At 55.0% G+C, this 9391-nt stretch overlaps 1 protein-coding gene across 1 annotated transcript in view; it reads right to left on the bottom strand.

Moving 5' to 3' along the window:
- Nucleotides 1-13: 13 nt before the first annotated feature.
- Nucleotides 14-9391, bottom strand: part of LOC144486894 (uncharacterized) — a 70036-nt gene continuing 60658 nt past the window's right edge. Inside the window, exons 17-19 of the mRNA XM_078204925.1 lie at nucleotides 8219-8314; nucleotides 4768-4857; nucleotides 14-192 (exon numbers count right to left, since the gene is read on the bottom strand). Of these exons, the coding sequence (XP_078061051.1) occupies nucleotides 14-192; nucleotides 4768-4857; nucleotides 8219-8314 (365 nt within the window). The remainder of the gene's footprint in view (nucleotides 193-4767; nucleotides 4858-8218; nucleotides 8315-9391) is intronic.

The raw sequence follows: 9391 nt of genomic DNA, 5'->3' as shown, positions 1-9391 counted from the left end.
ATCCCCTCGGTCGCTACTCCCGCTCCCGCCAGTCGGGTATTCCGGCTGGATATCTGGGGAATGTCGAATCCGGATAAACTAGCGGCAGATTGATGCCTGAGGTTGGAGATTCTGTCGGGATTGGGGAACCTGAGTCAGTGGATTCCGGCTGGGATTTATCATCGGCTCCCAGAGTTGGAGCAGTCCCTGGATCTGTGACAAGGGAGGAGATATGGGAGATCACAGAGCAGGAATCATCTCAATCCTTCATCTGTTTCTAACGGAAATTCAGACCAATTTACACTTCCCAATTTATTCCACCCGGAATCAGTCAGTGCCCAGAAACTGTGTCACACCGAGACATTAAATCACACTGCACTCTGCACGCAGCACACTAACTCCTATCACTGCATCCCACTGCCGTCACTCCCTCAATCCCACTCCCCTCGCTCCCTCAATCCCACTCCCCTCACTCCCTCAATCCCACTCCCCTCACTCCCTCAATCCCACTCCCCTCACTCCCTCAATCCCACTGCCTTCACTCCCTCAATCCCACTGCCCTCGCTCCCTCAATCCCACTCCCCTCGCTCCCTCAATCCCACTGCCCTCACTCCCTCAATCCCACTGCCCTCGCTCCCTCAATCCCACTGCCCTCACTCCCTCAATCCCACTGCCCTCACTCCCTGAATCCCACTGCCCTCGCTCCCTCAATCCCACTGCCCTCACTCCCTCAATCCCACTGCCCTCACTCCCTCAATCCCACTCCCCTCACTCCCTCAATCCCACTGCCCTCACTCCCTCAATCCCACTGCCCTCACTCCCTCAATCCCACTCCCCTCGCTCCCTCAATCCCACTCCCCTCGCTCCCTCAATCCCACTCCCCTCGCTCCCTCAATCCCACTCCCCTCGCTCCCTCAATCCCACTGCCCTCGCTCCCTCAATCCCACTTCCCTCGCTCCCTCAATCCCACTGCCCTCGCTCCCTCAATCCCACTGCCCTCACTCCCTCAATCCCACTGCCCTCGCTCCCTCAATCCCACTCCCCTCACTCCCTCAATCCCACTGCCCTCGCTCCCTCAATCCCACTGCCCTCACTCCCTCAATCCCACTCCCCTCGCTCCCTCAATCCCACTTCCCTCACTCCCTCAATCCCACTCCCCTCGCTCCCTCAATCCCACTCCCCTCACTCCCTCAATCCCACTACCCTCGCTCCCTCAATCCCACTGCCCTCGCTCCCTCAATCCCACTGCCCTCGCTCCCTCAATCCCACTGCCCTCGCTCCCTCAATCCCACTCCCCTCACTCCCTCAATCCCACTGCCCTCGCACCCTCAATCCCACTCCCCTCACTCCCTCAATCGCACTGCCCTCACTCCCACTGCCCTCAATCCCACTCCCCTCGCTCCCTCAATCCCACTCCCCTCACTCCCTCAATCCCACTACCCTCGCTCCTCAATCCCACTCCCCTCGCTCCCTCAATCCCACTCCCCTCACTCCCTCAATCCCACTCCCCTCACTCCCTCAATCCCACTGCCATCACTCCCTCAATCCCACTCCCCTCGCTCCCTCAATCCCACTCCCCTCACTCCCTCAATCCCACTACCCTCGCTCCTCAATCCCACTCCCCTCGCTCCCTCAATCCCACTCCCCTCACTCCCTCAATCCCACTCCCCTCACTCCCTCAATCCCACTGCCCTCACTCCCTCAATCCCACTGCCCTCACTCCCTCAATCCCACTGCCCTCACTCCCTCAATCCCACTGCCCTCACTCCCTCAATCCCACTCCCCTCACTCCCTCAATCCCACTCCCCTCGCTCCCTCAATCCCACTGCCCTCACTCCCTCAATCCCACTCCCCTCGCTCCTCAATCCCACTGCCCTCACTCCCTCAATCCCACTCCCCTCACTCCCTCAATCCCTCTGCCCTCGCTCCCTCAATCCCACTCCCCTCGCTCCCTCAATCCCACTCCCCTCGCTTCCTCAATCTCACTGCCCTCGCTCCCTCAATCCCACTCCCCTCGCTCCCTCAATCCCACTGCCCTCGCTCCCTCAATCCCACTCCCCTCGCTTCCTCAATCCCACTCCCCTCACTCCCTCAATCTCACTGCCCTCGCTCCCTCAATCCCACTGCCCTCACTCCCTCAATCCCACTGCCCTCACTCCCTCAATCCCACTGCCCTCGCTCCCTCAATCCCACTGCCCTCGCTCCCTCAATCCCACTCCCCTCACTCACTCCATCCCACTGCGCTCGCTCCCTCAATCCCACTCCCCTCACTCACTCCATCCCACTCCCCTCACTCGCTCCATCCCACTCCCCTCACTCACTCCTTCCCACTCCCCTCACTCACTCCATCCCACTGCCCTCGCTCCCTCAATCCCACTCCCCTCACTCACTCCATCCCACTGCGCTCGCTCCCTCAATCCCACTCCCCTCACTCACTCCGTCCCACTCCCCTCACTCACTCCATCCCACTCCCCTCACTCACTCCATCCCACTCCCCTCACTCACTCCATCCCACTCCCCTCACTCACTCCATCACACGGCCCTCACTCACTCCATCCCCTCACTACATCCCACTCCCCTCAATCACTCAATCCCACTCCCCTCACTCACTCCATCCCACTCAGTACATCACACTCCGCTCACTCACTCGATCCCACTCCCCTCACTCACTACATCCCACTCCCCTCAATCACTACATCCCACTCCCCTCACTCACTACATCCCACTCCCCTCAATCACTACATCCCACTCCCCTCAATCACTACATCCCACTCCCCTCAATCACTACATCCCACTCCCCTCAATCACTACATCCCACTCCCCTCAATCACTACATCCCACTCCCCTCAATCACTACATCCCACTCCCCTCACTCACTACATCCCACTCCCCTCACTCACTACATCCCACCCCTCTCACTCACGACATCCCCCTCCTCTCACTCACTCCATCCCATTCCCCTCAATCACTCAATCCCCATCCCCCCACTCAGTCCGTCACACTCCCCTCACTTACTCCATCCCACTCCTCTCACTCACTCCATCCCACTCCCCTCACTCACGACATCCCACTCCCCTCACTCACTACATCCCACTCCCCTCACTTACCCCATCCCACTCCGCTCACTCACTCCATCCCACTCCCCTCACTCACTACATCCCACTCCCCTCACTCACTCCATCCCATTCCTCTCACTCACTACATCCCTCTCCCCTCACTCACTACATCGCACTCCTCTCACTCACGACATCCCACTCCCCTCACTCACTCCATCCCACTCCCCTGACTCGTTCCATCCCACTCCCCTCAGTCACTACATCCCACTCCCCTCACTCACTCCATCCCACTCCCCTCACTCACTCCATCCCACTCCCCTCACTCACTCCATCCCACTCCCCTCACTCACTCCATCCCACTCCCCTCACTCACTCCATCCCACTCCCCTCACTCACTCCATCCCACTCCCCTCACTCACTCCATCCCACTCCCCTCACTCACTCCATCCCACTCCCCTGACTCGTTCCATCCCTCTCCCCTCTCTCACTGCATCCCACTCCCCTCACTCACTCCATCCCACTCCTCTCACTAACTCCATCCCACTCCCCTCACTCACTCCATCCCACACCCCTCACTCGTTCCATCCCACTCTCCTCACTCACTCCATTCCACTCCCCTCAATCACTGCATCCCACTCCCCTCACTCACTCCATCCCACTCCCCTCACTCACTCCATTCCACTCCCCTCAATCACTACATCCCACTCCCCTCACTCACTCCATCCCACTCCCCTCACTCACTCCATCCTACTCCCCTCAATCACTCCATCCCACGCCCTCACTCACTACATCCCACTCCCCTCACTCACTACATCCCACTCCCCTCACTCACTCCACTCCCCTCACTCACTCAATCCCACTCCCCTCAATCCCACTGCCCTCAATCACTCCATCCCACTCCCCTCAATCACTACATCCCACTCCCCTCACTCACGACATCCCACTCCCCTCACTGACTACACCCCATTCCCCTCACTCACGCCATCCCACTCCCCTCAATCACTACATCCCACTCCCCTCACTCACGACATCCCACTCCCCTCACTGACTACACCCCATTCCCCTCACTCACGCCATCCCACTCCCCTCACTCACTGCATCCCACTCCCCTCACTCACTGCATCCCACTCCCCTCACTCACTGCATCCCACTCCCCTCACTCGCTCCATCCCACTCCCCTCACTCACTACATCCCACACCCCTCACTCACTACATCCCACTCCCCTCACTCACTCCACTCCCCTCACTCACTCAATCCCACTCCCCTCACTCACTCCATCCTGCTCCCCTTACTCACTCCATCCCACTCCCCTCACTCACTCCATCCCACTCCCCTCACTCACTCCATCCCACTCCCCTCACTCACTCCATCCCACTCCCCTCACTCACTCCATCCCACTCCCCTCACTCACTCCATCCCACTCCCCTCACTCACTCCATCCCACTCCCCTCACTCACTCCATCCCACTCCCCTCACTCACTCCATCCCACTCCCCTCACTCACTCCATCCCTCTCTCCTCACTCACTCCATCCCACTCCCCTTACTCACTCCATCCCACTCCCCTCACTCACTCAATCCCTCTCTCCTCACTCACTCAATCCCTCTCTCCTCACTCACTCCCTCCGTCTCTATCTGGAATGTGCTCCGATGCTGTCCCAGGAAATGATTTTCCGACTGTCTGGGGGGTTGGGATGAGGATTCCAGTGGGAATGTTCCCGGAATTCAGTTACCTGAGGTTGGAGATCCGCCTGGGACAGAGGATGACTGCTGGCTGGATTCGCCAGTCGACTGGTCCCCGTGTGTGGGAGGTGTGGGTGTCCCTGAATCCACAAAGGGTTAAAGAACCTGGTGTCAGTGAATATTGGGGGCTAACGGGACAGAGCCTCACACTGCTGTTACTCTCTGAACAATATCACACCGTAATCTTTCCAAAAGGTTCATGTTCCAAACCCACCAGATTGTCGCAATCAACCCCCTAAAACCAGACGCAATAGGAACAGGAGTCACCCATTCAGCCCTTCCATCCTGCTACCCCATTTAATCAGGACATGGCTGATCCAACACTATTTTATATTTGAGTTATTATTATCACATGTATTGGGAGACTGTGAAAAGTATTGTTTCTTGCACGCTATACAGACAAAGCATACCGTTCATAGAGAAGGAAAGGAGGGGGTGCAGAAAGTAGTGTTACAGTCGGAGCTACGGTGCAGAGAAAGATCAACTTAATATTTGATTTGATTTATTATTGTCACATATATTGGGATACAGTGAAAAGTATTGTTTCTAGCTTGCGATACAGACAAAGCATACTGTTCATAAAGAAGGAAAGGAGAGAGTGTGGAATGAAGTGTTACGGTCAGAGATAAGGTGTAGAGAAAGATCAGCTTAATGTGAGGTAGGTCTATTCAAAAGTCTGACGGCAGCAGGGAAGAAGCTGTTCTTGAGTCGGTCGGTACGTGACCTCAGACTTTTGTATCATTTTCCCGAAGGAAGAAGGTGGAAGAGAGAATGTCCGGGGTGCGGGGGGTCCTTTGCCCCGAGGCAGCAAATGGTATGTTGGCCTCCATAGCAAGAGGATTTGAGTATCGGGATAGGGATGTTTTGCTGCAATTGTACAGGGTGTTGGTGAGGCCACACCTGGAGTATTGTGCACAGTTTTGGTCTCCTTATCTGAGGAAGGATGTTCTTGTACAAAGATGTCGAGTGTTGGTAGGAGAGGTACTCAATACAATTATTGTTACCGGGGAGGCAGTGCTTGGTAGACTAACGGGACTGAAGGTGGACAAGTCCCCAGGCCCGGATGGAATGCATCCCAGGGTACTGAAAGAAATGTCAGAGGTAATAGCGGATGTGTTAGTGGTTATTCATCAAAATTCACTGGATTCTGGGGTAGTGCCGGCGGATTGGAAAAGGGCGAATGTTACGCCGCTGTTTAAAAAAGGAAATAGACAAAAGGCGGGTAACTACAGGCCGGTTAGCTTAACGTCTGTAGTTGGGAAAATGCTGGAATCCATCATTAAAGAGGAAATAGCAGGCCATCTGGATAAGAATGGTTCGATCAAGCAGACGCAGCATGGATTCATGAGGGGAAAGTCGAGCCTGACGAATTTGTTGGATTTTTATGAAGATGTGACCAGTGCGGTTGATCGAGGGGAACCGGTGGATGCGGAGTTTTTGGATTTCCAAAAGGCGTTTGATAAGGTGCCTCACAAAAGGTTGCTGAAGAAGATTGGGTCACACGGAGTTGGGAGTAAGGTGTTAGCGTGGATTGGGGATTGGCTATCCGACAGGAAGCAGAGAGTCGGAATAAATGGATGCTTTTCTGGTTGGCAGATGGTGACTGGTGGCGTGCCGCAGGGATCGGTACTGGGGCCTCAACTATTTACCATTTATATAGGCGATCTGGAGGAGGGGACTGAGTGTAGGTTAACAAAGATTGCTGACGACACGAAGATAAGTGGAAAAGTGAATCGTGTGGACGGCGTAGAAGGTCTGCAGAGAGATTTGGACAGGCTGAGTGAGTGGGCGAGGATCTGGCAGGTGGAGTATAACGTTGGCAAATGCGAGGTTATTCACTTTGGAAGAAATAATAGCAAATTGGATTATTATCTAAATGGAAAGAAATTACAACATGCTGCTGTGCAGAGGGACCTGGGGGTCCTTGTGCATGAGTCGCAAAAACTCAGTCTGCAGGTGCAACAGGTGATCAAGAAGGCAATGGAATGTTGGCCTATATCGCAAGGGGGATAGAATATAAAAGCAGAGATGTCTTGCTGCATCTGTACAGGGCATTGGTGAGGCCGCAGCTGGAATACTGTGTGCAGTATTGGTCCCCTTATTTGCGGAACGATATATTGGCCTTGGAGGGAGTGCAGAGAAGGTTCACCAGGTTGATACCAGAGATGAGGGGTGTAGATTATGAGAAGAGACTGAGCAGATTGGGTTTGTATTCGTTGGAGTTTAGAAGGCTGAGGGGTGATCTTATCGAGGCATATAACATAATGAAGGGGCTGGATAGGGTAGAGGTGGAGAGATTCTTTCCACTCAGAAAGGAATCCAGAACTAGAGGGCACAGCCTCAAAATAAAGAGGGGTCAGTTTAGGACAGAGTTGAGGAGGAACTTCTTCTCTCAGAGGGTGGTGAATCTCTGGAATTCTCTGCCCACTGAAGTGGTGGAGGCTACCTCGTTGAATATGTTGAAGTCACAGATAGATGGATTCCTGATCGGAAAGGGAATTAGGGGTTATAGGGATCAGGCGGGTAAGTGGAACTGATTCACTTCAGATCAGCCATGATCTTATTGAATGGCAGGGCAGGCTCGAGGGGCTCGATGGCCTACTCCTGCTCCGATTTCTTATGTTCGAGAGGGAGCGCAGCGAAGGTTTACCAGGCTGATTCCTGGGATGGCAGGTCTGTCATATGAGGAGAGACTAAGTCGGTTAGGATTATATTCACGGGAGTTCAGAAGAGTGAGAGGGGATCTCATAGAAACTTATAAAATTCTAACAGGATTAGACAGGGTAGATTCAGAAAGAATGTTCCCGATGGTGGGGGGAGTCCAGAACTAGGGGGTCATAGTTTGAGGATAAGGGGGAAACCTTTGAGAACTGAGATGAGGAGAAATTTCATCACACAGAGGGTGGTGAATGTGTGGAATTCACTCCCACAGAAAGCAGTTGAGGACAAAACGTTGTGTGATTTTGAGAAGATATTAGATATCGCTCTTGGGGCTAAAGGGATGGAGGGATATGGGGCGGTGGAGGAAGGGGGGTGAGGGATCAGGATATTGAATCTGATGATCAGCCATGATCATAATGAATGGTGGAGCAGGCTGGAAGGGGCGAATGGCCTCCTCCTGCTTCTAGTTTCTGTGTTTCACTGTTTCTCTGAGCTTCTGACCCTGTGTGCCAGCATCCTGGCTCTCAGAGACGATGACCCTCCCTCCCTCCCCTTCCCCCCGCCCCCCCAAGTCCCGCTCTGTCCCACAGCTTTCTGCAGCCTCTCTCCATTTAAACAATGATTCCCCGTCTCATTCTCCCTTCCAAACGGAACAATCTCACAATTTCCCAGGTGCAATTCCATTTCCCAATCCCCTCGGTCGCTACTCCCGCCAGTCGGGAATTCCGGCTGGATATCTGGGGAATGTCGAATCCGGATAAACTAGCGGCAGATTGATACCTGAGGTTGGAGATTCTGTCGGGATTCGGGAACCTGAGTCTCTGGATCCCGGCTGGGATTTATCATCGGCTCCCAGATTTGGAGCTGTCCCTGGATCTGTGACAAGGGAGGAGATATGGGAGATCACAGAGCAGGAATCATCTCAATCCTTCATCTGTTTGTATCGGAAATTCAGACCAATTTACACTTCCCAATTTATTCCACCCGGAATCAGTCAGTGCACAGAAACTGTGTCACACCGAGACATTAAATCACACTGCACTCTGCACGCAGCACACTAACTCCTGTGACTGCATCCCACTGCCGTCACTCCCTCAATCCCACTCCCCTCGCTCCCTCAATCCCACTGCCTTCACTCCCTCAATCCCACTGCCCTCACTCCCTCAATCCCACTGCCTTCACTCCCTCAATCCCACTGCCTTCACTCCCTCAATCCCACTGCCCTCACTCCCTCAATCCCACTGCCCTCGCTCCCTCAATCCCACTGCCTTCACTCCCTCAATCCCACTGCCCTCACTCCCTCAATCCCACTCCCCTCACTCCCTCAATCCCACTCCCCTCGCTCCCTCAATCCCACTCCCCTCGCTCCCTCAATCCCACTGCCCTCACTCCCTCAATCCCACTGCCCTCGCTCCCTCAATCCCACTGCCCTCGCTCCCTCAATCCCACTGCCCTCGCTCCCTCAATCCCACTGCCCTCGCTCCCTCAATCCCACTCCCCTCGCTCCCTCAATCCCACTGCCCTCACTCCCTCAATCCCACTGCCCTCGCTCCCTCAATCCCACTGCCCTCACTCCCTCAATCCCACTCCCCTCACTCCCTCAATCCCACTGCCCTCACTCCCTCAATCCCACTCCCCTCGCTCCCTCAATCCCACTCCCCTCACTCCCTCAATCCCACTGCCCTCGCTCCCTCAATCCCACTCCCCTCGCTCCCTCAATCCCACTGCCCTCGCTCCCTCAATCCCACTCCCCTCGCTCCCTCAATCCCACTGCCCTCACTCCCTCAATCCCACTGCCCTCGCTCCCTCAATCCCACTGCCGTCACTCCCTCAATCCCACTCTCCTCGCTCCCTCAATCCCACTCCCCTCACTCCCTCAATCCCACTGCCCTCGCTCCCTCAATCCCACTCCCCTCACTCCCTCAATCCCACTGCCCTCGCTCCCTCAATCCC

This window comes from Mustelus asterias, unplaced genomic scaffold, assembly GCF_964213995.1.
Source record: "Mustelus asterias unplaced genomic scaffold, sMusAst1.hap1.1 HAP1_SCAFFOLD_506, whole genome shotgun sequence".
Classification (NCBI taxonomy): Eukaryota; Metazoa; Chordata; class Chondrichthyes; order Carcharhiniformes; family Triakidae; genus Mustelus; species Mustelus asterias.
The sequence above is the reverse complement of the archived record's forward strand: the minus strand, read 5'-3'. Positions and strand labels throughout refer to the sequence as shown.